This window comes from Penicillium cataractarum, assembly GCF_028827025.1.
Source record: "Penicillium cataractarum strain IBT 29864 chromosome Unknown utg000001l, whole genome shotgun sequence".
NCBI lineage: Eukaryota > Fungi > Ascomycota > Eurotiomycetes > Eurotiales > Aspergillaceae > Penicillium > Penicillium cataractarum.
In genome coordinates this window covers 3,580,700-3,607,632 of record NW_026622737.1, presented here as the reverse complement: position 1 = coordinate 3,607,632, position 26,933 = coordinate 3,580,700, and the positions used below count along the sequence as shown (strand labels likewise).

General features: G+C 50.4%; 9 protein-coding genes across 9 annotated transcripts; 6 read left to right on the top strand and 3 right to left on the bottom strand.

Annotated features, from left to right (window-relative positions):
* Nucleotides 1-2,783: 2,783 nt before the first annotated feature.
* Nucleotides 2,784-5,677, top strand: N7496_001235 (Aim21 family protein; the record flags this gene model as incomplete). The annotated part of the gene is given in 3 exon segments (XM_056694166.1): nucleotides 2,784-3,708; nucleotides 3,770-5,251; nucleotides 5,271-5,677. The coding sequence occupies 3 exon segments, from the start codon at nucleotides 2,784-2,786 to the stop codon at nucleotides 5,675-5,677; spliced, it is 2,814 nt and encodes a 937-aa protein (XP_056560895.1).
* Nucleotides 5,678-6,839: 1,162 nt separating this feature from the next.
* N7496_001234 (ATP synthase subunit H) lies at nucleotides 6,840-7,369 on the bottom strand (the record flags this gene model as incomplete). Its single annotated transcript, XM_056694165.1, has 3 exons — nucleotides 6,840-7,105; nucleotides 7,202-7,283; nucleotides 7,343-7,369. The coding sequence occupies 3 exons, from the start codon at nucleotides 7,367-7,369 to the stop codon at nucleotides 6,840-6,842; spliced, it is 375 nt and encodes a 124-aa protein (XP_056560894.1).
* Nucleotides 7,370-8,313: 944 nt separating this feature from the next.
* Nucleotides 8,314-9,366, top strand: N7496_001233 (transcription factor SUA7; the record flags this gene model as incomplete). The annotated part of the gene is made up of 1 exon (XM_056694164.1): nucleotides 8,314-9,366. The coding sequence occupies one exon, from the start codon at nucleotides 8,314-8,316 to the stop codon at nucleotides 9,364-9,366; it is 1,053 nt and encodes a 350-aa protein (XP_056560893.1).
* A 3,598-nt stretch (nucleotides 9,367-12,964) lies between these two features.
* Nucleotides 12,965-16,485, top strand: N7496_001232 (DUF1765 domain-containing protein; the record flags this gene model as incomplete). Its single annotated transcript, XM_056694163.1, has 3 exons — nucleotides 12,965-13,824; nucleotides 13,887-15,464; nucleotides 15,522-16,485. 3 exons carry the CDS (start codon nucleotides 12,965-12,967, stop codon nucleotides 16,483-16,485), a joined length of 3,402 nt encoding a protein of 1,133 aa, XP_056560892.1.
* A 651-nt stretch (nucleotides 16,486-17,136) lies between these two features.
* On the bottom strand, nucleotides 17,137-18,858 carry N7496_001231 (alpha-keto acid decarboxylase family protein; the record flags this gene model as incomplete). The annotated part of the gene is made up of 1 exon (XM_056694162.1): nucleotides 17,137-18,858. One exon carries the CDS (start codon nucleotides 18,856-18,858, stop codon nucleotides 17,137-17,139), a length of 1,722 nt encoding a protein of 573 aa, XP_056560891.1.
* Nucleotides 18,859-19,107: 249 nt separating this feature from the next.
* On the top strand, nucleotides 19,108-21,337 carry N7496_001230 (uncharacterized protein; the record flags this gene model as incomplete). Its single annotated transcript, XM_056694161.1, has 5 exons — nucleotides 19,108-19,259; nucleotides 19,365-20,080; nucleotides 20,141-20,525; nucleotides 20,603-20,891; nucleotides 20,954-21,337. The coding sequence occupies 5 exons, from the start codon at nucleotides 19,108-19,110 to the stop codon at nucleotides 21,335-21,337; spliced, it is 1,926 nt and encodes a 641-aa protein (XP_056560890.1).
* A 1,638-nt stretch (nucleotides 21,338-22,975) lies between these two features.
* On the top strand, nucleotides 22,976-23,989 carry N7496_001229 (uncharacterized protein; the record flags this gene model as incomplete). Its single annotated transcript, XM_056694160.1, has 2 exons — nucleotides 22,976-23,204; nucleotides 23,259-23,989. The coding sequence occupies 2 exons, from the start codon at nucleotides 22,976-22,978 to the stop codon at nucleotides 23,987-23,989; spliced, it is 960 nt and encodes a 319-aa protein (XP_056560889.1).
* Nucleotides 23,990-24,653: 664 nt separating this feature from the next.
* On the top strand, nucleotides 24,654-25,745 carry N7496_001228 (zinc-binding alcohol dehydrogenase family protein; the record flags this gene model as incomplete). The annotated part of the gene is made up of 2 exons (XM_056694159.1): nucleotides 24,654-24,799; nucleotides 24,857-25,745. 2 exons carry the CDS (start codon nucleotides 24,654-24,656, stop codon nucleotides 25,743-25,745), a joined length of 1,035 nt encoding a protein of 344 aa, XP_056560888.1.
* Nucleotides 25,746-26,041: 296 nt separating this feature from the next.
* N7496_001227 (GFA family protein) lies at nucleotides 26,042-26,521 on the bottom strand (the record flags this gene model as incomplete). The annotated part of the gene is made up of 2 exons (XM_056694158.1): nucleotides 26,042-26,225; nucleotides 26,277-26,521. 2 exons carry the CDS (start codon nucleotides 26,519-26,521, stop codon nucleotides 26,042-26,044), a joined length of 429 nt encoding a protein of 142 aa, XP_056560887.1.
* Nucleotides 26,522-26,933: the final 412 nt, after the last annotated feature.

Here is a 26,933-nt window from a genome sequence, read left to right as displayed (position 1 = left end):
TTCGACGATTGTTGTTGCTGCTGGAGATACGTAGATGGGTCCTCATTGTGTGTCAGTGACTAGTGTGTACATGCGCATGTATAACTACCGGATTGTCCATTCGATTTCGCAACGGTCGGATTCTAAGATTGGCAGTTGTGGCTGGACTTCCCGGGGTGGTTGATTAGCTTTGGCTGGGATTCCGCGCAATACAGATATTGACTGGGATCCAACGATCGAAGATATATATATGTAGACCGCAAGAGCAACCTCATAAGCATAGGTAGACAGCCCATATCATAGAAACAAGGAGGGAGCATGGAAAAATTATTAAAGTAAGGACTATTCAAAAATAACCCATACAGATAAGAAATATGACCAAAATGGATATTTAAGACAACGAATACGACCTTCGAAGATTGAGAATTACAACCCTCCACATTGAGCGGGCGTCTATGTTTGTACCCTTATATTGTCAAAACTGGAGCTCTCATACATCGAAGTTGGTAAGATGGCCGAGTTGGTCTAAGGCGTCAGGTTAAGGTCCACCTTAACATAAAATCCTGATCTCGTTTACGGGGCGTGAGTTCGAATCTCACTCTTATCACTCATTCATTTATTTTTGTCTTTTTGTCTTGTTCTTGCTGCGCTCATCAATCCTGCTTGCCTTCATCTATTCTTTTTTTATTGTTCCTTTCGCCTACTCATTGATCATCGATAATAGGACGCCAAGCGAGAACCCACCGATTTACACTGTATTCTGTCACAGAACACTGAAAGATAACATACCGTGGTCGGTACCAAGCGACCTCGATAATAAGTTATTGCTGGAGACACTTGCCAATTCCACGAGCTTATAGATACAACTAGCATTGTACCACACATAAATTCAATGCAATTTCTGTATGTATACGCACAGTCACTACCAAGCACAAAGAAAAAAGCAGGCAATGGTGATTGGTAATAAAGGGAGTCCTACACCTTCGTGATCTCGGTCAATAATGATTAATTCCTACCTATTCCCCTCACAGCCCATTGATTCCAGCTACAGTGGGATGATCCGAGCTCCTCATCGGATGACTGTTTCTTCCCATCTGACCTGGCTTTACAGGTCTTAGTATGATCGTCACCCCGCAATCCCAGGAACCATTCAGGTAAAACGGGAGAACTCCATCGGCTAGAAAATCTCAGCAATCCACATGACCTCCTTCCCCTCCTAACCCCTTTTATCATTTACAGTTTAGCCATTCCAGAGCATTAGTGTAGGTTCAGGAACCACGTCAGAACATCCGGTTATCTACATCTTGATCCCCGCGCGTCATACACCAGGTCTGGTGGCGGTAATTTCCACAGGGCTTTTTGTATAAGGGCGAGGATCGGGTAGGTGGGGATCTACTGTAGCTGCACGCCTTGATTTCTATGTAAAGTTCTCACACTGTCATTGATTTTGAGGGAGCTTCTGAATAGATAAGAAGGAGCTCTGTCTGGACAGAGATAACCATCAACTACCAATGATCGATACTCTATTCTCCAGACGGAAGGTTCAGGATGGGTTTATCGGGGTGGACGCTAGATGATGCAATCCCATGGGATGCGGAGAATCCTTCTTTTCTTCGCTCACCGCCTCGGTCATCGTGGCCAATCCCAAGACAAAGAAATAATCTGGGACGGCCGATACAAGTCTTGCCTTATCACTCGAGGCATGAGACAAAGATACAGTAGTTGAACTCCTGGAACACTTTAATGCATTCTATCGAAGAACGTGTAATACACCAGGAATAGCATCATGACTCTTATCCCCCTATATCTCTTGATAGCACAGCCACTCGAGAGACGGTATTACCAGCGCTATTAATATACTTTGGACCCACGGTCTAGCCACCAGGGATTATCGGTCTAATGTCCTCATACGAAACGAGGAGACGCCTATGCCTGCACGCGATGCCCAGAAAGCGGTGGTTGGATAAACTGTACGAGGCATGATTTGCCCCCCCCAAGCTGAGCACTCTCGACCACTCCACTTGGCGACCAGATATGAGGTATTTGCTTGAAAAATGCCGCAAAAGCAATGCACTGGCTCATATTTCAGGACTGGGAACAATTCCCTCGAGAACCATAATTCAGTCGATGATCCGAACGTTTTATAGCTCTTTGGAAAAGATAAGAAGGGGGTATTACCGAGGATCTCGACAAGTATTCAAAAACTGGTTAAATATACTCTACCGTAGTACCTACTGTAGTACATGGTAATAGTAGGCCGAGAGTAACCGTACAGTAATCTGACGGTAAACTGGGCTTTGGCTGGACTGGATGCGGTCAGAGCACGTCACGCGCCCGGTGGGTCGTGGCAGAAAGAGACATACATCATCCTCTTCGTTCGCCGGATTGCTTCAGTCTCTGCCAGTTTTTACTTCCTTGTATTCTCCCGACTCATTGATCACTACCTTGACCTTTGAATTCTGACCCAATTGGGAATTTCCCACACCTCGATATCAGGCATATCAATCTGGGTAAGCAAATCATCCTGCATCCGCTTATCAGCTGCAGCCCTCTTTCCCCTCCTCCTTGGCTATAGCCCAGTTATGGGGCCCAATCGTCCTTGCATCGATGCAGGTCCTTGAATGGTCAACCCCAGAATTCTCCGCTGGGGAATTAGCCTGGTGCTACTTGGCCCCAGCGGTCAGCAGGGAAAAAAAAGAAAGGAATCGCCTAAGCTGTCCCATCAGCCTGTGACTGTTGGGCTGAAACTGCTAGCCATTTAGCTAATACTCATCATACCCGGCAGCTTCAGAACCTTCTCCATCATGTCTACTCAAACAGTTCCGGTCATCCCACCTCGACCGGCCCGATCTCCGCAACCACCCGCCTCAATAGACATGCCGAAGATCCCCCCACGCCCGTCCAACCGCCGCCTGGACCGCTCCGTCTCCCCAATGCGAGACAGCTATGCGCCATCTCCATTCAATGAGTGGAGTGGACCAAGCATGGTCCGTACCACGTCGAATGATCTCCCTCCGCGCCCGCCGAGCGTCACGATACCGTCCCTAGGCGAAGAGGGCATTGAGTATGCCGATCTGGACGTCGGAAGCATGGCAGACAGCCGTCACCAGGCACCAGCAGAGATGCGCAACGTTAACACTGACCTCAAAATCCATGCACCGCGCCCTTCTTTGCCTACTTCAAGTGCTAAGGCGAAAGTGCAGGCGGTCACTCGCACGGATTCCCGGCAGGCTGCGGCCGCGGGACTAGGCCGTGAAAGCTCCAACTCTCCAGCTCTAGATGAGCAAGATCGTACTCGCCGCTTGTCAAACTCCCGGGCGAGTGGCTCGCGGGCCGAGTCCAATGCCTCATCTGACCGCCGACTCTCTGCACATCTCGGAGAAGAGCATGGCTTCCGAGTCCCCATGTACCCGAATGCCGGTGATGTTCAGGCACCTTCTCCAAGCCCTTATCTCGAGCAGGGCTCCCAGCGTCAAGGCCGCAACCATCATCGCAGCCGTAGTGCTCGGGATTCCTCCTTGCCCCCGGGCAGTTATGGTCTTCATGGACACGGTGTTCAGCACTCCGATAAGTTTGAGAAGGCCTGGTATGAAAAGCACCCAGATGAATTCGCCAAGGAGGAGGGTCAGTATGGCCCTGGTGTGGGTACTCCTCGACCGGATTGGGCTCTCAGTAGCGATGACCTGAACAAGATCGTTCATAGTCCCAGCCGTAGTGGCTCAGGAATTGGTAAGAAGATTAGCTGCAGTCCACCGTCATGACATGGGCACTTACTTTTCGTTTCCCCTAGGTACATCTCGTGCTGTCACAGGCACCCCAGAGGAAGAAGTGGGATACCTCGCTTCGGATGAATACTTGCACCGTATGGCCTCTCCGCCACCCGATGCCCGCCATGAGTCCCAGCCAGTTGCGGAATCGCCGCTTCGACAGATGAGTTTCCCGGCATCCGAGATTGAGCCCAAGGCGCCAGCCTCTCCATTGCGCCATAAACGGAGTAGCTCTCATGGACACCGTGCGGAGGGCGACGTGATTCACGTCGATGACCCAATGCATCCTCTTCACCACCCAGATGGATTTGCTCCAACCCCGGTGCCCTATGAGTCCACGCCTGATGCACAGCAACCGCTCGAATATGAGGAGCCTATTCTGGCTGCTGACGAAGTCCGCCCCGAGTCCGCCTATCTGCACCCTGCAGTTTCACCCACATTTGAGCACCGAGGAAGCTTTGACGAGGAGCGCAGCCGTCCCCCAAGTGTCTCGCATAGTCGCTCTAACAGTCGATCTGCAAGCGCTCAAGGTGCTCCCATGCTCACTCGCTATGATTCTCGTGAGCTGCATGAGGACATGTCCACTCCCCTAGAGGACGTGGAGGAATATGAGCCTCTCTTCCCCGAGGAGGGTGATTCCAAGAAGCCGCGCTCTCTTTCGGCTACCGAGCGGTTCAAGAAGCGTCCGGATATGCTCAAGCACAGATTCCCAAGTCAAGATATCTGGGAGGATACCCCAAACAGTCTGCAGCTTCACGCTACAGTGACAACCCCCGATCTCCCCAAGCGAGACTCTTCGGAAATCTTTGAGACCGCGGAGCAAGAGGCTGCTCGGAAAAACCAGACATCCAAGGTTGATTCCCATCAGGTCGCGAGTCACATCCTCCAAGGGGAGGGTGCACGTGATAAGGTTAAGCTGCCTGCTCGACCCGAAACCATCAAGCAACGGTTCCCCAGCCGTGATATCTGGGAGGATGCTCCTGATAGTCAGCAACTAGTAACGACGGTCGAGCCAGCTGCGGATGAAGTTAAGAGCCCCGAAGTACCCTCGAAGCCCTCAATTCCTCCGCGTCCGCAAAGGCAAGCGCAGGCAACGTCGCCCACCGACAAGCGTCAAGCACCTGTCATCCCGGACCGTCCGAAGCCCCAGATTCCAGCTCGACCCGCTAAGCCTGGCTCTCAGGCCTCAGCCGAGGGTGCTCCTGCCCCCAAAGCAAAGCCTGCGATTCCCGCTCGCCCCGGTGGTAGTAAGATTGCGGCTCTCAAAGCCGGATTCCTCACAGATCTGAACTCACGTCTCCAGCTGGGTCCACAACAACCTAAGCCCCAGGAGAAGGAGCCTGAACCACCGGCAGAGAAACAACCTCTTAGTGATGCTCGTAAGGGAAGAGCCCGCGGTCCGGCCCGGCGAAAGCCTGCCGCTGAGAACGCCAACGCTAGACTACCCACAATCCCAGAGATCAAGATCACTGAGACTTGGAATGTGTGGTCGGTTGGCGAGGACGGTAACTTGACCGTGGGTAGCGAGGACATCAAGCCTTCTGTCCCCGCCACTGAGTCTTCCATCCCGGCCGAGCCCCCCAATGGCGCCTGAGCTGGCAAAGAATACAGCTGGCGAATCGGTTGATCCCACTCCGCAAACTAAACCTGCGGCAGAGGTGGTCTCTCCCAGCACCGCTGCAGCTCCAGAAGCTGAAGTAGCCAAACCCGAAGTTTCCACAGAAGTCCCGGCTGCGATCGAAACTTCTGCAGCGGCTACTGAGCTCACTTCTCAGCAAGAAGAGCCCGAGTCCGTTGCAGCAGGAGCTCAGCCCCTCGCTGACCATGTCTCAACCTCGACCAAGGTGGATGGAGCTCTCGAGGACATGGCCGCATCAGCCGACGGCAAGAAGTCCTCTGATGGTGAAATTCACCCCGCAGAGTCTTCTTAAATAAGCTTTCTGTTCTTTTTCGTTTCATAATATGTGTCTTCTTCACTCGTTTGTTCTTGACGAAGCTCCATGCCCCGCAAGAATTGGTTGCATGTGTCTCACCTATAGCAGACCTTGCCAAACTCGACTACCATCTTTAGTTGCAGTGTGTTTTTAATGAGTGTTGGTCTTTCGGACCTTGAATCTATTTTCGTTGTGGCATCTGGTTAAGATGCTCAAGACCCAATTCTGCGTGCTTTTTTCTTCTTTCTCATTTCGCCCGATACTTGGGTTCCGTAGACGTGCTAATCAAGTAATAAATTTGGAAGAAGTGCGAATATACTGGGGTATTCATTGCCTCGGCGAATATTTCTGCTTGCCTTGGTTGCAGCAAATGCCCCTCGCCATGCCGTTGGTGGCAAGGGCTGTAGATATCAGCCACATACTGCGCAATGAAGTGCTTATTCTTCCAAGTATGTCTTCTTTGAGCTCATTGACGTTTTGGGTGCTTTTGTACTGTATTGATTCCACTGTGCATTATCAAAGTAGGATCTTATGGGTGCTGTGATACGCTCTTGTGGACATTATGCTGGGATTCGATATCGTAAGATATGTGGCGTGTTTACTTGCGGAGGCTCGGCGGTCTTATTCTACTGGATCCCTCCCAAGTACTAGAGACATTATCATTGCATATGCAGAGAGTAGATAGGCCTATAAGCTGTCATAATCCATTTTGCAGAAAGATCATGCATTGCATATTCTTCCTTCGCTGATAAACATAACTCCGGCAACGGAGGATGATAGTTTCTCCAGTCTATATGAATCAAAATATGGCATCGGACAATTGAAACAGTTAGAACTACAAATAGGCCAGGTGGTCACGCTGGTTTCTCGATCTTCTACTCTTCAAGGGCTTTGTGTGCATTGCAGGTCAAAAAGTTGTTTCCGAATTTGAGACCGTGTCCTTGGCAGCGCCACGTTTGATGTAGTTGCGTCGCATGAGGAAAGAAAGGTTGGCTCAAGAACAAAGGGAAAGAAATTCAACATTTCAAAGGTGGTCTAATTTACAAGCTTCAGGACCTGAGGAGGCGGCCAAACTAGTGGTGCCGGATGCATACACAACCGTCCCCTCATATTTCCCCAGACCTTGCTAAAAGAAAGGAGAGAGAGAGAGAGAGAGCATTTAGTGGGCAGCAGCAGCCTCTTCCTCCTCCTCCTCGAACCAGCTCTCCTCGGCGGGGGTGGCCTCGCCGGCGGCAGCCTGGCCCTCGACCTCAACCTGCTGGGCCTCGTAGGCGGACAGCTCACTGGCGAGGTTGGCCTCCTCGGGGGAGGGGGGAGCCTTGGGGAGGTTGAAAGTGTGGACGTTGCCCTCGGCGTCGCTGGGCTTGACGGGGGTGGGCTTGTAGGCCTTGAGCTCACGGAGGTAGAGGTCCTGGACCTGGTCGGCTAGAGTAGGGATGTGCGAGTTAGTGACGGGTCGATTGTAGATTGATGTAGAAGCCGCTGGAACGGGCTAGAAGGATCTTGGAAGTAGTGACATACCCCGGCGGACGGCGGAGGTCAGGAAGGTGCGGCGAGCAGCGACAGGGACCTGTTGCCGAGAGGCACGGGTGAAGAGGGAGCGCTAGGTATTCTGCGTTAGCCCGGGCGCGAAGGGCGCAATCGATAGTCAGTGTCACTCACCGAGGCCCGGAGAGACTGGGACATCATCTTGACAGGTGGGTGTTGAAGATGAGGGGGGATGAGGGAGGGGTTGGTGGTCTCAACAGGATGGATCTGATCCGTTCTCCGTGCAAGTCGAGGTTGGAAACGACTTCTCTTCGGAATCTCGGCTTGGCGCTGAGTCATCAGACCCGCCTTCCCCACGTGACCCCAACTCATCTGCCTCACTTCTTCCTGTTGCCTCAATCGTTGCCTTAGCCTGATCACCTCTCTCTCTCTCTCCCTCCTTCCTTTACCTCCTCCGTCTCGATCCCACCCTCTTTTTTCTTCCTCAGCCTGTCTCCCTAGAACTTCGACTTCTTGTTGCTCCGTGCCCCCACAGCATTTGCAGCGATCCGTCAGGTTCTACGACCCTTTTTCGTGAGATACCTCTCTTACGGAGACCTTGACTGGTTCATCGTGGTCAGACAAAGCCGAGGTTTGAAGAAATCTCTCTTTTCACCCGAGAAAGCGCAGACACCCCGGTGACAGTTCTTTCACGTCTTCAAGAGGGGGGTGATCTCTCGAGCTCCGACTGGTCCTGTTCTGACAAAAAAGGTAATGCCAGCTTCACTTCAGAGCTTACTAAAGCCGGTGGCGTCGCGGATGATTATTTCACCCAGGAAACGGCGCCCTCGGTGGAAGTATCCTGTGTGATTGTCTGTTACCCTTTAACATCTGGGGAATCAAACGGAGCTGAGCTAACCACGACTGCGCAAGTAGTGGCCCGCGATTAAAGAGATAGCCTCGTGCCGTTCCTTGACCCCGCAGTCCATCTCCCTGCCCAGTCAGGGCGCCCCTCATCGCTCTTGCGATTATCTGTCGCAACCGCCAAAACGTATTCGCCTCTGTTCCTTCGCTATTATACACGCAAATATTGCATTCCGGTCTCCCACAAGAACATCAAACAGCGACGGCAGGTACGCATCCAACAATTTGGCAAAGTCACAAAGATGGCGACTATGTCCCCGGCAGTGAAAGCGGAGGTGGCCGCAGTTCCGTTTAGGAAGAACCTCTCCGCGCATGTCATCTGCAGTGAATGCAAGGAAGTGCCACCGAACCTGGAGTTCGACTCGCACCAGACAACCTGTGGCAGTTGCGGCCTGGTCCTTGGAGATCGCGGAATCGACATGGGCTCTGAATGGCGTACCTTCTCGAATGACGACCAGAACTCGGATGATCCTTCTCGTGTCGGAGATGCCAACAACCCGCTGCTGAACGGTGACCAGCTGGAGACCACGATCGCCAGCGGCGCCACCGGCCGATCCCGCGACCTTTATCGCGCCCAGAACAAGCAGTCTAGCGACAAGCAGAACAAGGCTTTGATGCAGGCTTACAAGGAGATTGGCGCCATGTGCGAGGGATTCAATATCCAGAAGAACGTGGCCGACACCGCCAAGTACCTTTTCAAGACGGTTGACGATGCCAAGGCCTTTAAGGGCAAGTCCCAGGATGTCCTCATCGCTGGTTGCATTTTCATCGCCTGCCGCAAGTGCAAGGTCCCTCGTTCGTTCTCTGAGATCTTCGCCGTCACCAAGGTCAGCCGAAAGGAGATTGGCCGGATTTACAAGTCCCTGGAGAAGTTCTTCACCCAGAATGACGAGGCCCGCAAGGCTGCTGTGGTGGCGAGTGGTGGTACCCCCGACAACGCGGTCTACGAGACGACCACCTCGACCAAGCCCAGTGACATGTGCAACCGGTTCTGCAACCTGCTCCGTCTCGAGTACCCCCTCCCCCGCGTTTCCGTGCAGTTATCGGATCGAGTCACTGCCTCTGGGATTTTGGCTGGTCGCTCGCCGCTGTCCATTGTGGCAGCCTGTATCTACATGGCTTCCCACTTGATGGGACAGGGCAAGAGCCCTAAGGAGATCTCCCAGATTGTCCACGTGAGCGACGGGACAATCCGCGGCGCCTACAAGCACTTGTATGCGGCACGGGAGCGCCTGATCGACCCGTCCTGGATCGAGAAGGACAAGGGTGACATGAGCAAGCTGCCCGTAGCCTAAGGTGGCTGGTGCGAGGAAGATCGAAGGTAGAACTGACCTGTGCTGCTTTTTTTTTTTTTTTTTTTTTTTTTTTTTTTTTTTACTCCCTGTTCTCAAGGCCAAAATGGACCTCAATGATATCAATGATAGGAGCTGACCCTTGCTGATTGTTTTTGTTTTTGTTTTTCAATACCACTTGGATATCGCCGGAGGAACCGGCTTGATAGGATATGCTTATGCACAGTTATCACACAGGTCTTGCAGTTTTCCCAACAGATTTTTTTTTCTTCACAAGGTTTTATTCCCCCGTTAGATGTTAACCAAAACCCTCTATTTCATGCTTTAGTACTGCTCAGATAGCTCAGATAGCTCTTTGTACATTGTCATTTCTCATATCTAAATTGTCGTCATGAGACTTTTCATTTGCTTAGTTGTGATGAGTTTTCAAGCCTGTCTATGCTAGGTGGAATTCCTTCAGATAAGATTGATCATACTAAAATACAAATTCTGGGTCTGCATAACTGTCTCGAGGGTAGATTGAAATATGCATGGAATGTAGATTGATAAGAACGCAAAAGTGCTACATTTTGCAGTCTAAAATGAAATCCTGCATATGCAAAAGTTCGCTTTAACAAAAAGACAAAAAGAAATGAATGAGTGATAAGAGTGAGATTCGAACTCACGCCCCGTAAACGAGATCAGGATTTTATGTTAAGGTGGACCTTAACCTGACGCCTTAGACCAACTCGGCCATCTTACCAACTTTGATGTATATTGGGTTCTGCTTTGACAATATAACCTAGTTTCCAACCTAACGGAGATCCCACCGATGAGGCTCCTCGTTAGTGATTCCCTCATTCGTCGACGGGAAGGCCGATGCGGGCGTCGTAAAGGTGGATCCGGGCTGAACACCATGCATTTTGCGCGGCGACGTGGTGCCCTTCCGGTGGAGCATTCGTGCAAGCTTATTTCTTGGTTTCCCCCATCTGGTGCCTCTCGTTGAATGCCACCCAGGTCCAGGTCCAGGTCCCGTCAGGCAGATATTGGATTTTTTTTTTTTGCTTATTGCGTTCGCAGCCGAGACGGGTAATCTTGTCCCGTCTCGCAGCCGAGCTATTGACATTCGCGCCGATGCTGCTCTCGTAGTACTAGTGCCAGTGGGCAATTGGTGTTCCATGCATCGCCGACGTGGCAGCTGCGGGGCTAATGGGCACTGGCAGCGTGAGAATGAATCAGTGTCAATTGAGTCATTGTTGAGCGGTTGGTGGGCTGGTCTTGAAGGAGGTCGGAGAGTTCGTGCGGTGGAACTGGATGGGCTTGCGCAAGACGCTAGGCGTTCGGGGGGCGTCTAGACTGCCGGTGTTGGGCGCTGGGGGGAAGCTAGATATACCGACCCGATAGAGACCCAAGTCAGACACTGGCCTTTTTAGCCTTTTGGGCCTGGTCCATGGGCGACTGAAGCAGTTACTGGCGATCAGTGTTGCACTGCTTGGATCGAGTCCCGTCGTTAGACTTGTCTGGTCCCAATCGTCCAAGTGGAGAATGGAAGCCCGAGCACACAGTAGTATGTAGTCGTCATACAAGTACGAACCATTTGCGAGCCTGCTAAGTGGTTTCCCTATCTGTTCGCAGATTGGATTGTTTATTGCCTCTATGAGGAATGCGGGGGTCGACACATCACGGCCTGAAATGTTAGGATTTATCATCATGATCTCCTGTCAGTGGGACTATTTATCTTTTTTTTTTTTTTGCTGAATGCAAGCTATCGATTCTATGCTATGCTGTGCTATGCTATGCTGCTATACAGGGACTACTGGAAGTGGGTTAGTGCCCATGACTAGCGGCTGCTGTTAGGGCTGATGATGGATGGTGTCATCCGCTTGGACCCAAAGCGACATTCTCGAGCAGAAAGGCAATCCGGAATGCTGCTTCTTAGTGCCTGTTTTTGGGAGGGCGAGGGGCAAATCATAATCCATGATGGGGGAGATCCATGGTATGCGTTTGGAGAGCTATCGGGGTACCTGGGCTGTCAAGAATGGGCGGGCATATCCACGGGTCAACAAGGCGCTTGGATGTCAGCGGAAGTGGCGGATCGGATAATTGGTCAATAGATGGGGGGTGTAAATAGTACCGTACATGATCTATATCGGGTATCTTTTGAATAGATGTGTTCATATGGAGGGGTATGGACTGTATACCATACATACTAAGCGAGGCTACTCGTACAATTACTCACCATTGTAAAATCTTCCGGAGTGGATACGATTGGTGGTAAGGCTTAACATTGGGGCTGAGAGTGTTGAGAGAGGGCAGTGCGAATCAAAGCCGTTCATGCAGGGCAGAGAGCGGGCGAAGGGGGTGGTACAGATACACTCAGCCTTCCTCGGATTACGAGAGAATGACGGCTATTGCCCATGGATCCATGGGCTGAACAGTCTTGGAGAAGATCTAAATAGTAGAAGTGCAATGTGGCCTGTCGCAAAGACTTGGACTTCTAGAAGTACTAGGACGTCAACAGGCCGAGTTCCGAGTAGGAATAGCGGAGTGGATAAGGTGGATGGGACAAAGTGGACAGGATGTCTCAGATGTGGAGTGGGATCAGTGGGAAGGGGGGTGAATCAGATTTCATATTATTCCATGTCATTTCCTAGGATCAAATTCATTTTCAGATGACGGAGTTTGGGGAGGGAAATAAATAGTTCTGTCCCGAGTTAAAGTAGTAAAATTGAATTACGAAAGACCCTAGGCCAAGAAATGGTAACTTTGTAGCAGAACACGAGAAAATAATAATCAGTTTTAATAATAGTCATAGTAATAGTGTTTTCCCACCCCTGTCATCCTTTCATCTCATCTTTATCTTTCTTCTTTTTCTTTTTCTTCCTTGAAAGTCATTATTGATCCCCACTCTCTTTTCTCTCTCTCTCTCCGGACCTAAACCTTTCGCTCAAACTGGGTCCCCTCCCCGAGAGATCTTCCCCCTTCCCTCCACGCCTCAATTATTTCCACCCCGATTGATCCACGCCCTCGCTTCCAACCCGTGTTCCTGCTTCCATTCCCGCCTTCCCCGCCCTCCCAAACTTGCATCACCACCCAACTCCTACGACAAAACCCAAAGCTCTCCGTGTTCAGCGAACTCCCCCGACTTGACAAAGTTCTCCCTACCCTGTCGATCAGTTGCTGCTTTGGTATCGGTGGCGCCCTTCCTAAGCTGCATAGACGATCGATCTATCGTTCCCTAGACCGACTTCTTTTGCTGGATGCGCGCCTACTAGCTCACCAACCCATTCGTTGCTAGCTCGGGCCCGTGTGACTGGTCACTATCCTCGAGTCGAACTGATCGAGCCTTGCTTTTCTAGCGCTCGCGCGGGTGTTGCAAGTCCTTGTGTATCTGTCCCCTCTAGCAATGCTGCGCGTCTAAGCAGAACCGGGATCTCCTCACCACCACCACCACCAAAACGACAGAACTCAAATTCGGTGTGTATGGAGGAGCTGGTCTTCTTCGACACCATTCTCGCGTCTGTCTGCGGTGCCCCCGAGGGAAATGTGCATTCGTCGATAGCTACTTTTCCCTGACCTTCGTTTCCACCCCTCTCCTCCCCCACCCTTGCTTTTCTAGACAATGTCTTCGCCCTCTCTCAAGATATCGACCACGACGAGCAGCGTTTACCCAAACGACGACAATAATGCCTTGCTTTCGCGTGCCGCTAGCTATACCGACCTCCCGAGCAAATCCCCGGAATCCGGTCCTCCGGGCTTGAGACGAACCTTCTCCGATTATGCAGTGCCCACCTTATCCGAGTCGCCGACCAAGGAGACTGTGGCTGCAGGCAAGGACATCTTGCGTCGGACATCCCTTCGCTCGAAAAAGAAACCCGAAAAGTCGCCCGCCGCCGTTTCGCACTTTACACTGTCTTCGTCGGAAGATCTGAAGGACCCGGACATTCAAGATGTGACCCAGACGAAGATGCCGGAAACGAGGGCGCCCGAACCTGTCGCTCGGCCATTGAAGGCTCGTTCCATGTCTGGACGGATTGTCAACTTGGCGCGGAAGCCATGGGGATCCTCGTCTCGATCACCTTCTCCGTCAGCGAAGAGAAACAAACAAAGACTTAACGAGCAATCTCCTACCCGGCTGAGTGGACGCAAGACGGAGTCTACCGATGGGGATGGGGCAATGCCCTCACGCAGGCGAACGGTGCTATACAAACGGCCCAGACGGCCAATGGTAGCGGTGGTAACGAAAGGAAACTCGGACTCGCCAGATTCACCCAACAGCCCGTCGAATTCATTACGAAACCGGACCTCTTTCGAGAAATTCACAGCATCTCTCTCTGTGACGACTCCGATCCTCCCTCCTATGCCCAAGGGGGCCGCGGCAACCGTGGCATCCTACACAAACAATAGCAGTACAAGTGAGCATTCGCGCAAAAAAGATGAGTTGTGGGGCATGTTCCGTGGCCTTGAAGCAGACTTCCAGAAGTGAGTATAAAAGAGATATCCCAGTAATGCTTGCCCGATTGCTCATTCTGATTTGCCTGTAGGTTTCAATCTAAATCCAGCTCACTGAAAGCCAACGTCATTCGCTCCTCGTTGCTCCCTTTCCTTGCGCGCCATCACCTGCACGCCTCTTGTAAGAATCTCAGACCCGAAGATCTGGATCGTCGAGTCAATATCCTCAACAAGTGGTGGATTGGCATGTTGGAGATGCTCAATGGCAAGAACAATCAATCGATATCTGGTACTGACCGCCCGGTGTTCCTCGAGGCCGTGGTGGGCATTATGAGCCGACCAGAATGGCGGATACCATTCCCTACTGCTCAGCAGAATGATGGACCTACGGATTCGCTGAAATACGCATCGACTTCAGTATCTGAAACTTCTGACGGGTCGGGTTCATCTGGATCGGATTTCCTGGTCGAGTCCATCCATCACAACATTCGCAATATCTTTGTCCAGAATCTGTTGTCACAAATGGCATTCGTGGTGGAGCGCATGTCGATGAGACACGCACCCGCCAGTCTGGTGGCTTTCTGTGGAAAGGCGTGTTCATATGCCTTCTTTTTCTGCCCGGGGGTCGCAGACATCATGGTGCGCCTGTGGAACACGTCTCCGACTGTCTTCCGCCGCATCCTGGCCGAAAACTCTCAGTCTCGACCTGGGAACCTCCGTGCGTTTACCCAGGAGCTAGCTTTGAGCTTTCCCACGGCTCTGCGACCATTGGCGTTCCATTCGCATGCACCTCTACTACGGTATATGAGACACAAGCCCGAGCCACCCCTGAATACTACCAATATACCTTGGCATGGCCCTTGGATTGCGCGCTGGTGCGGACGCGACACGGATCTGTTCTTCGTCTTTGTGAAGTACATCCACATTCTATACGCAGAGTACATGCCACCGGAGACGGAGAAGGCGAAGAGAATCTTGGCTCCTGGGTTGCTTCTAGTTCATGCTCAACTTCTGATTGCCATTGAGGACACTATTTACAAGCAGTCCCTGCACCAACAGGAAAGCACTCATGCTGCGGCTGCGATTACTTTCGACGATTTCATCGAATCGCCCGATGCCTCTGCCTCACCTCACTCCCTCATAGGAGGTAGGAACAGCCACCGATCCATGGCGGAGAACCGTCTGATCATTCTTCTCCGGGACTTGCTCTCAGAATCCTCATCCGAGCCCAATCGCGCACGTCTGCTCTATGCGGAGACTTTCTGTGGACTGCTCAAGGTCGCTGCTCAACGAATCTCCCTATTTGATCATAATGCATGCTTCCTATTGTGCGACTTCCTGGAAGAAATTATCCCGATCATCACACGATATGCACAGTCCATCGAGACTGAATTGTTTGATTGGAGTTTCTGGCAGGAGGTCTGTCGGCAGATGATGCAAAGTCATAACTCGCTGACCGAGGTGCGCGTGTTCTCCTTCATCTACGGCATCTGGGGCACTTGGGCTGCCACAGAGGAGCGCAAAGCAAGCCTCTGCTTGGAGTTTTTGTTACATGAGCCGATACTCTACCATTACTTTAATCATTGGAGTCCGATGGTGCGCGCCTATTATCATCGTTTGCTGTGCTGGAGGATCGGTCGTTTCAGTGGAGACCCATCCCCGCTTGACTCGTAAGCATGAACTAACTCTTTTCGTCCTAAACACCTTTGCTAACTTTTTCTCCTCAGAACTATATATGAGACGCTATCTGACAGGTTGCTACGAGTTTGGGAGTATTATATTGGATTCCAATCCAAGGCAGAAGAGGGGCTCATTGCGCCGCTGTCTTCTGCTCCTTGTACCCCGGCTCCGGGGCGGCGAATCATCATTATTAGGTGTGATAATCAGCTGTCTCCAGTCAATCTCTTTGTTTCGTTCGATCGAGTGGTCCCGCCCGTTCCCCCCGAGAAGGTCACCTCGCACCGGCGATCCAGTTCTGTCGACTCGACTGGCTCAGACGGCCAGCCACCGAAGAAGCGATGGGGCTTGCTTCGCTCCATGTTCGGCAGTTCGGCCAAACCTGATACTGCAGGCGGCAGTAGCTCGGACGAGTCTGACAGTGGTACCACGGATCCGACGGTAACCCCGGACAACCGGTGCATGGATGGGCATGAGAAAACCCCGAACCAAAGCTCGGATGAGCTCATTCGACCCAAGACCCCGCATCAGCCGTATTTCTTCAAATTCTCCCTGGAATGGATGGACCGGCCGAATTGGCCCACCAAGAACAAGCGTCTTTTCACGCCCTGCCTCCCGGTGGCTTCACAACTCCATGTGCAGCACCGCCGATCTCTGTCTGATTCCAAGTCTACCGACTTTGATACCGTGTCAGAAACATTGTCTACTTCCGAAAACACAGTCGACGAGCAGTCAACAGAGGAGCATGAAACAAACACAACACCCTCCTCGCAAATAGTTGTAGACAACCAGGCAAGAACACCTACCACGAAGAACTCTCCGCTGCCCGAGCTCCCGTCTCAGCCTAAAAAGGAGCATACTGTGACTAGCAAGTACGCTGGCCGCGCTTTGGCAGAATGGGCACACATTGTCTCCGAATGTGACAGTTTCTTTGCCCGCCGACGTGATGAGGGCGTCCCAACTGATCGCATGGTCGAAACGCCTAGCTTGGGCGTAGAGAGCTTTCGGAAATAGAAAGACTTGTCTACTCACCACCCACTTCCGATTCGGTTTCACTGCGAAATCGAAACATTTACCTACCACCTCCATTCCCTAACAAAAACCCACCTCTCCTACCCTTTTTTTTTCCCTTTTGAAGCGAATATAGACGTCTCGTGGCTCTTCGGTTGGAAGAAGCCATTTTAATACTCTTGTTGAGCTTTTCTTTTCTCCTTCCTTTCACACTTCTTTTCCTACTCTCTATTCTGTCATTCTACTTCGATACTGCACCGTGTGCATTGCAGGGCCTGGGGGCATAGGACACTGGCGTTTTTTTCGAGCCTGATTTCTTTCCTTCTTTTCATGGGCTTGGTTGGGCGGATCTTCTCTTTTCGTTTTCCTCTTTTGCTGCTGAACCATCTGCTTCGTCCTTTCTTCTCTTTTCTACTTTTCTTTTGTTGTGGAGCGAGATACACTTTGGCCCGTGGTAATCATAGTGAGATCACAAATCAATGGGATATTCCAAGTACTGGAATCTGGGGTTTGAACCGTGTCTGATGCAAGTTTATGGCTTTTCTTGTAGACCAAGTAGTATCCGAAAAATTGTCTTGTCTGATATGGAATTACCATCTTGATCTTATGGTAGTTACGTTATTCAAAGACTATATCCTCTGCCCTTCATTGCCCCTACTGCGCCTGCTGCTTCTCCTCTGCAATCTGCTTATTGAGCAGATACAGCAGCGGGCCCTGGACATCCTCCCTTTCCATAAAGACCTCGACAATACGCACACCACTTCCACTATGCACGCGTTCATTCTTCAAAACCTCCTTCAACTCACCACACGTCCAAGCCTGGAAAGTACTATTCTTAACATGCTCCTCATCAGCACCGAAATAAGTCAACGCCTGCGTATGTCTCCAAAACGGCACATCGTTGTATCCCTGCTTCCGGCCATGAATCACCCGCTCAATGGTATACCCCTCATTATTAATGATGAAAATGAGAATATCCAACTTCTCCTTGATCATCACGCTAATCTCCTGCGCGGTCATTTGTAAACTGCCATCACCGATGATCAGGACGGTCTGGTTCTTGGCCTCGGTGGGTTTATTGAGTTCCCTTTTTGCGAGGGCGGCGCCGAGGGTGGCGGGGAGCATGAATCCGATGGAGAGCCAGGTGACGGCGCCGAAGAGGCGGGATTTAGGGGGCAGTTTGAATTTGCGGCCGCCGTAGGAGGCGGTGCCTGTTTCGGTGAGGATGATGTCGCCTTCGTTGAAGAGCGGGTTTACGAGGCGGTAGAAGTTGTTTTGGGCGATGATGTCTTCGTCTTTGATGTCGGACGTGGTTATTTCGAGTTTGGAGGGGCCGGTGGCTTGTACGAGGCGGGTTGGGTCGAGGGATTGGAGGAGGTGGGTGAGGACGGTGCTGGAGGAGATGTCTCGGTAGATATCGTCTTCGACTTGGATGGTGCTGTCTTTGAATTGGATTGCGACGGTGGATTTGGGCACTGTTGTGTAGAAATAGGTGTTTGTGTCGCTGTAGTGTGGACCAAATGTCAAGATTAGGTCTGCGGATTCGAAGTATTCTTGTGCGGGCTTGTCGCCGAATGCTGCGGCGTATAGCCCGTAGACATTGGGGTGCTGCTCGTTTACGAGACCCTTGCCATAGACGGTCGTCCATGTGGGCCAGTTGGTAGTCTTAATGAGGGAATCGAGTTGGTCCAGGATACCGAGAGCCCGGCTCTCACCATCGACAAAGATAACCGGCTTCTTGGCACTATAAAGTCGCTCCAGAATCCGGGCGATCACTTTCGATTCGTAGGAGGGACTGGGGGTCACTGGGACACGGATGGGGGTCTTTAAGTTCTCTGAAGAGACGAGAGTCTCGCTCATATCATCCGGAATCTCTAGATACACGGGCCGGCTGTGGATAAGCGCCTGCTGCAAGATCCAATCGATCTTATCCGGCGCCGTCACCGAGTCAATCACATTCGTCTGGGCTGCCGTGATATGCGTGGACATTGCTGCAAAGCGGCGGTACTCGCCATCGGAGAACGTATGGTGCATTAAAGCGCGCGAGTTCTGCAGTGGCCGAGGGGGTGTGCCGACAATGTGAACCACGGCAGATCTCTCGGCGTATGCGCCAGCAATGCCGTTGGCTGCAGACAGCTCGCCGACACCAAAGGTGGTCACCAGCGCGGACAGACCGTTAATACGGGCATAGCCATCGGCAGCATATGCAGCGTTCAGCTCATTGCAGTTGCCCACCCAGTGCAGACCCGAGGGCTCGACATGGTCTAGCAGGCGCAGGTTATAGTCGCCCGGGACGCCAAAGACGGAGCTTACGCCGAGTTGGAGTAGACGGGTGAAGAGATAGTCGCCAAGCTGGATCGAGTCTGGCGAAGACATGATGAGTTTATATTGGTGGAGTGTTATAGTCTCGATGTAGAAGAAGAGGAGAAAGTCAAAGAGGAGAGAAGCTGTCCCTTGTCTTTATACCAAAACCCCAACTCCGCACCCAAACTCCAACAAGAAGACCCGCATTTTTGCCCCACTTGACCGACTTTCTTATCGCCGACTGGCCGGTTCCCCGCTGGTAACCGAGTGATTACTTCTTCAGATTCTTCCTCCCACGCCGATTCAATTCACGTATGCTACATGGCATCGAGACTCGCGGCATGCGAATCCTGTCGCAAGGCTAAGCTAGCCTGCGATCATCAACAGCCCGTGTGTTCGCGATGCCAGAAGAGTCGTGGCGTGTGTATCTACCGCACGGCCCCATTCAAGCGGCGGCGGGTCGAGAAACCGAGGTAGGATCGCAATTGTAGGGCGCCGTAGGGCGTATCGCGGCACTCCTTATCCATTCCCCACACGCCCTGAAGATAGATGTTTAACTAACATCCGGGTTTGCTTAGCGTGCGATCGCCTGATCCATCGCCTTCATTCGAGCCCCGGCGCAATCTATATCCGAATCCTGGATACTTAGGCTCATCGAGTCATGCTGCCATTTTCAAGCATATCACCCCATCTACGGACGGTGAGCAAAGCACGAGTAACCAACTACTGGGCTCCGATAACGTGAGCTCGCAATGGATCGGTGACAATCACCTGCTACTGCAGGGTGCAGATGTCCTGCGACATCTATTAACTACTTACTCCTTATCGGCGATGAAAGACCTCGTCTTGTTCTGGCTAGCCAAGGGTGCAAATTTAGCCCTCGCAGAACCATTCGTTGCACAATGCGCCGAGAGTGTCAGTCAATTATTTGCATCGCATGATGAACAGTGGCATTTGGTATATGCACAGCGTTTACTACGGAATTCCGCACGGCCACTGCAGTTTGATTCAGCATCGGATCTCGAGAGCTTTTCAACGCAGTTTCTAGACCATAATGCCAGGTGGGAAACGTTGGGGATTTTCTTTGCGGCTGTGAGCCGAGCAACGATTGATATCCCATTCTTTCCGGTGCTATACAATTCTGAGGAGCAGCAGTATACGTTGAGACGCCTTGCCACTAAACTGAGTGATTTTTCATTGGAGATCTCCTTGTCGCTGGATTGTCTTAATGACTTGCAGCTGATGGTACAGTACGAGAATTTTATTGTACATTCTTACGTGGATGGTGATCAGAGTGAGTTCAAGAACTCGATAAAAATTATCCTATGTCAATCTATCGACTAACCCAGTCCAGGCTATCACACTTGGCGCAAGCTTGGAGACGTGATTTCCTCAACCTTCGCCCTGGGATACCATGAGAACCTCGAAGCAAAGCCTGGAATCCCATTGTTTCTTATGGAACTGCGCAAGACAGCATTTGCTAGGATCTACTCTGCAGATAAGAACATCGCCATTTTCCTTGGCCGCCCACCACGAATGAATAAACGCTTTTGTCACTTCCAGATTCCATCTGACGGAACGATAGTACGCTCACTGGGAACTCGCTTCACCTGGAGCCAGGACGCAAGGGCTGGTTATAGAGCAGACACGTGCTGGTCTGCTCTTTGTGCTTCCTTGAAAGAGGAGGTCTGGGAATTGCTGCAAGATAAGCAGGATGCTGATTGTGTGCGGAGGGCAAGGTAAGTCTGACTCTTGGCTCCTTTATCTCCAACAATGTTATTGGGAGACGGAGAACAAAGAAGCTGATAGACGATAGCCTCATTCAGCGAAGAGCCGAAGAACAGTGGGAGGCTCTCCCACCACAGTTCCGTCTGGAGAGCAGCCTGAAGCAGTGTGCGCAGAGCCCCTTTGATCGAGACTTCTTAGCACACGTTCGACTTAACCACCTACATGTCCTATTTTTGCTGCGGCTTCTGCTTCTAAACACGCTCACTGAGCCTGATATCCCTATTATCGAGACAGCGGGACAAATGCTAGCTCTCGTGGTGGAACTCATCCTGCTACGAGACCAATTGACCAATTCAGGGACCGGTCTCATCTGGAAGGTATGCGTCCTTCCACCGATACTACAAGTCAGATCGTACAGAGTCCAAGCTAACCGCACTAGGTCGCATACTACGGCCTCCCAGCAGCAGGAATAATCCTCCTAGCATTACTAAAACAACACTCCCACTCCGCACCGGGAATATCGCGAACGAAAATCCTCCGAGATCTGAGCGTCTTCGTCGCAGAGGTCCAAATCGGAACGATAGTGAAAACCGGGGATCCGAATTATGCGTTGCTATCAAAAGCCACGCAAACGATTCAGCGGTTCCTGGACTCGTTCAATTCAGATGCTGGGCAGCCTCATGATGCCGGGACTGATGATGCGAATGAAGATTGGGCAGCTTTGTTAAGTCAGGATTTGTGGGATTTCGAGGCTGGGTTTTGGCAGAGTTTGGCTGATCATCCGTCGCTTTTGGTGCTGGATCCTCCTTTGCCTGGTGTGTGATAGTTTGATAGTTTAATAGACCGAAATCATCAATGGGTGAATGCCTTGTTTCTGGTATTTAGATAATCGGCTTCAAGGACCTCTTATATTCTACAATCGTCGCAGAGAGCTTCATCTTGAGTCCTGCGATGAGAGCCATATAGGCCTTGAGAATGAAGGAGTGGAAATGAAAGACGCGTTATTAAACCCAATCGACGACATCTCAAACTACGAGTTACGATTGTGGATAGTCCCTTTTAGTATGTCGCATTGTACAGAAGTTCTGCAGTAGTTGCGAATAGGGCGGGGTCCAACCACTCATGTCGAATGCTTTTCTAGCGAAGTAAATACTCCACTTTAGGAACCATGAGCGAGGCAGACCCCAAAGCACCTACATAGCCTCGATGACCACTCGAGACTGAAGTGGAGTGAGGAATCGAACAGGTAATAGCTATTAATCTTCTGATTGCATGTATAACTTCCTTATGTCGATCATGTAACGCCCCGCATTTAGTTCATGGTGTTGTTGGACCCTATAACACAAAGTAGTAAATAGTGACGTAGAAAGATCAACATAGTCATCCGTGCCTTTTGACTTTTGCTTCTAGTCTCAAAATCTTCCCATGATTCGCTTCCAAGTACCCAGGCAAAACAAGCCTGGAGAGAAATGGTTACGATTCGTACCCAAATAATGTGCACTCATGGTTCGAACCAAACGTGCAAAAATAGAATGCTCGTCGTTGGCCCGAGTTCCGATCCCGGATCCACCGATTACATTTGCACTTCATCATAAAACCCCTCATGACCGGATACAATTGCTTTGTTTGTTTTTGTCCATAACAGGTTTTGATTCATTCTATAGGTCTCGAACTCGAGAGTGTATCCGAATAGGTCCGAAGAGGTCTGTTCCCCTGAGCCAATTATTCTTGCAGGTAATGATGAAGCTTGGACTCAGAGAATTACCGGAACTCAACGGCACATGTAAGAATCCATTGAATCGATCTCATGATTCCTTGCTCAAACTGCAGTCCGGAGACCGCAGCCACGAATTCGCTGATTTGTGGTGTCCGAAGTCAAGCACTCGGAAATAGCGGGGGAATAAGGGCCTTCCATATTTACACCTAGCTATTGTGGGGTCTTCACTACAAGTAAACTCAACAGGAAACACTGTCAACAAGGATTAGAGACATTCCGATAAAATTCCATGGATATCTGCCGCTTACATCCGCTAAATACTCGATCTAACCAATGATTATCCGCCAATATATGCAGCATTTGAGTTGCGAGCCGTGGTAGGCGAGGTCGCCACCTGCACTGCGCTAACAATTGTACGATTCTAGTTAATGTAGGAAGCTGTTATTATCCAAGTTGCGACTGGGACTCAGCAGAAGCAGATCATTAATCATTCCATGGGATCCGGGAATATGAATGACGTCTACTATCGCTTCTATAGTTCTGCCCGTCTGACCAAGGCCTGTCATTCTTTTTGCCTAGAGACGAATTCTCTTACTTCGCCCCTTCTCAGGTATAAATTTACTGCAAATTCCGCCGTAATAAATTGCACTTATTACTTTCGGCAAATTAAACTTCTATCGTTCATCAGACGGGTAATCATCTGAACACTGTCGCTATCATCTGAATTCTATACATAAACAAATCATGAAGAGCTTCTTCGAAATTGCGGCCTTTGCTGCCGGTACCCAAGCTCTTGTCACTCGTGGCGGTAGCTGCTGCTTCCATTTAACTGCTTCTGGTGGTTCATCTGGCTCTGTGGGTCAGCTTAGTGATGGGCAGAACCGTATCGGCGACAACAGTCTGTCTCCTGCAGAGTTCTGTATCGACTCTGGTTCTATCACTGATGGCAATGGCCGTGGCTGCATATTAACACGTAAGTGATGCATACTATTGATATGGAGATCATACCGGTTAATGAGCCTATCAGCACCTACTACCCAGTTCCAGTGCGACGAGGGTGCCACTCCTACTCCAGGCTTCTCTATTAACTCCCAGGGCATGCTGGAGTTCCAGGGTAGCACCAATTTTGTTGCCTGCGAGACTGGCCAGAACGGCGGCCTAAACATTTATACTACCGAAAGCTCTGATCTCAGCCAGTGCAAGTCCATTCAATTGACAGCCGACTCCTGTGCACCCCCAGCTCAGACTACGACCACTCAACCGCCAGCCGCGACCACTTCGGCCACTAACAACGGATGTGGCACTACTTTGACTTCGAACAACTTCGAATTCCCTCACTTGATCATCCCCATTGACTCGTCTTCTCCTGATACTGCCGCTGGTACCCAGTTCAATGGCAAAGTGACATCGACCGTTTCGAGCATCTTCAACTTCGACATCCCTCAGTCAGACTCCGGCAAGACTTGCAGCTTGGTCTTCCTGTTCCCGAATCAGGCAGACCTTCAGACCTCGTCCTTTACCTTCAGCGGCGATGGTAAGATCGATTTTGCTGCGCTGTCCAGCGCTGCCACTAGTTCTACTACCTTCAACAATGCTCCCTCGGTCTCCCAAGATCTCGGCACAATTACCGTCTCGCCAGGCAACTCATACGTTGTCTCTACATTCTCTTGCCCTGCTGGCCAGACTGTCGCTTATGAGATGAAGAATGCTGGAAGCACTAATCTTGAGTTCTTCGAGGACTTTAACCCCTCTCCGTGAGTGCCACCGTATTCGGCTGTGTTTTTGCTAGAACTTTTGCTGACATTATCATAGTATCGGCCTGTTCATCACAGTTTGCTAAAGAACTTGATGTACTATGAAAAGAATACCAGTGATTATGCATTTGATACTTCTCATCTCATACAAAACGTTTCAAGTCACGGTGCAATAATTTCGATATGCTTACTTTGATCATGTTCCACTGCACCTTTGGTCAATTTCTCAATTTTTTGATTTGATCCAATTCCCGAAAGCTCATGTAATTTATCAGTGAACGAGCCCAATGAAGGGAAAGGATGTTCGCTCCTTGTATATAATATCAATTATACCACAGTACTAGTGGCTACTCTTGATGCCATTCTAAGGTTGGAACCTGAAGCGTCCTGAATCTTAGTCATCGGGCTCTCACTGCCGCCCACAATTTCCGTATGCTAGCCTCCTTGAGATAATCAGCCTCAAGATCTGATATGTTCAGCCCCACCGCTTAGCAATCTTTCTTCCCGATGACAAATCCAACTCTCCCCGCTAAGTTAACGGCAGTTAGAGGTAGGTAATTGGCTAAGGGAAAAACAATTAGCTGTAGATATCTGAACTTGGTTAAAAATCATGTCCTATCGATTTCAGGTTCTCATCGCATTTTGCTGTTTCACTTCCGATTTCCATGATGACGTCGAACAAAGCAGCGTGGATTAAGGGACCCGGTAGCTTGGTTGAGGTAGAGACAGTTGAGAAATGGGTTCCAGGCGGCGGTGAACTTTTAGTTCAGGTCGAAGCTGTTAACTTTAACCCTATTGACGCAAAACTTCAAAGGTACGTGTACGGATAACGGCGTCTTAGAACATCTTACTGATCTTGAATTACATCAAGGTCTAATATATTCCAACCCCAATTTCCGATCATTGTTGGATTCACATTTGCGGGCACGGTTACCTCTACTGGACCTGATGTCATATCGGTCAAGCCCGGCGATCGAGTAGTGGTGGCCCGATGGGGCCAGACTGGAAGTGATAACAAGTTCGGAGCGCTTCAGAAATATGCACTGGCTCTGGAGGAGAATACATTGAAACTTGAGCCAGAGATCAGCTTTGAAGATGCCTCGGGGGTTATCGCCAACTTGGCGACCGTGGTTTCTGCTCTCAATATCTACATGGGCCTATCTTTGCCTCCGATTACTGGAAAAGCACTACCAAACGGAAAGCGCGTACTTGTTTATGGTGGATCATCGGCAGTGGGAGGACTGGCCGTAAAGTATGCTTCCGATGCTGGGTATGAGGTCGTAACCACCTCGTCTACGGCGAATAAGAAGCTTGTTGAGGAGCGCAACGCGGCCCATATAATCGATCATTGCCAGCCGAAAGAAGATCTCCTTCGGGAACTACGAGGCCATGGCCCCTACGAAGGGATCTTTGAGGCCATTGGCTCGCAGACGACCACACAACTCGTGGTTGAATTGCTTCGCGAAACGGGCGGCCAATTTTTCTCAACCAGTCCTTCTCCTGGGGATGGCCAGATTCCAAACAACGTTCAGAAGAAGTGGGCCGGATATTCCGAGACCCTTGCCTCCCAAGAAGCAAACCGGGAATTACGTGCGTGGTATCTGGAACGTTATTTACCAGAAGCCCTGAAGAATCGCTCGGTATGGCCTAACCCTGCGTTGTGGCTCAAAGGAGGGTTAAACTCCACCCAAGAAGCGTTGGATTTGCTGTATGACGGCAAGGTCAGTGGAAAAAAGATCTTCTTGAATCCGCAAGATTAGCTTTGTGTCGGCATGAACCTCCATGAACCTCCTTGTATTTTACTTGCTTTAAGAAGTCCAAGCGGGAGGTTATTACGGCGAGTTTGGGGCCTGATGGTAATATAATTTCAATGGCATTTGCCATGCTTGAAGTCAATTTTTTTGTATGTTCTAGCGCTCAAAGAGAGAGCCAAGGTGATGATATAGTAAGACCGGATATCTCACTTAGATACACAAGTCGATAAGCAGGCTCCCGCTGACAAGTTTGGTAGATCAATCCGTAAGGCATCTACGTATTGCACTGTTCGAGGCGGTGTTCAATACTCGGCCAGATCATCAGGATGCGCCGTGTCCTTCGACCGTAGGGGGCTCGTCAAAACCGAATACCCAAACTTTCGATCGACGAATTTCAGGAGCTCGGGATTGACATTGTTTGTATTGAGCCCCATTTTATACTCTCCTCCGTCGGTACGAGGAGCTTGGATGGGCCACCAATAGCATCTTACATAACATGAGTCTTGGATAAAATTGAGCAGAAATTGCTTGACTTACACGCAACCGCAGTTATCGCAGAAGTTGAAAGACAGGTCTCGATCGCCCCAGATATACTGCTTGGTCACTGCGTTCGGCTTCGTTTCGATCTTTACTTCATCGGGATGGTAGTAGCCCCAAGCGGCGCCGTAGCGTCTACAAATCGTGCATTGGCATACGTTGATGTACTCGGGCAGTCGGGGAACTGTGATTGCGATGGCCCCGCAGTGGCAGCTGGAGCGGATCGAGGTGTCTGTCGCCGCCATGTTGTCTTGTGTTATTCAAGCCAGAGTATGTCACGGAGTCTTGCAGTGTGTGAATGTCAGCTAGTTCTCATTATAGAGAGAGAGTTGGGTACGTTAGATAACAGGTAGTTGGTAAATTAGAATCAGCTTATATAAGGGCTACCCCGCCCTCCAGCTGTCCTTCTATGATTCTTCCTGTTTCTTAAGGCAACTATTTTTCCGTATAAAAACATCTAGTTCTTACACAGACCAATGTGTCACGAAGAGAAGAGGTGAAGAGTGAATAATCCAGAAGGAAGCAATTCGTCATGCGACCGTCAATATCAAAGTTGGGCAATTTCACTAATTACATACCATATTTAGTCTCGGATCAGAATATTATTCAAACTCAGTCTTGTTAATTAGCGATTAAAGTGCATTATCTAATATAATA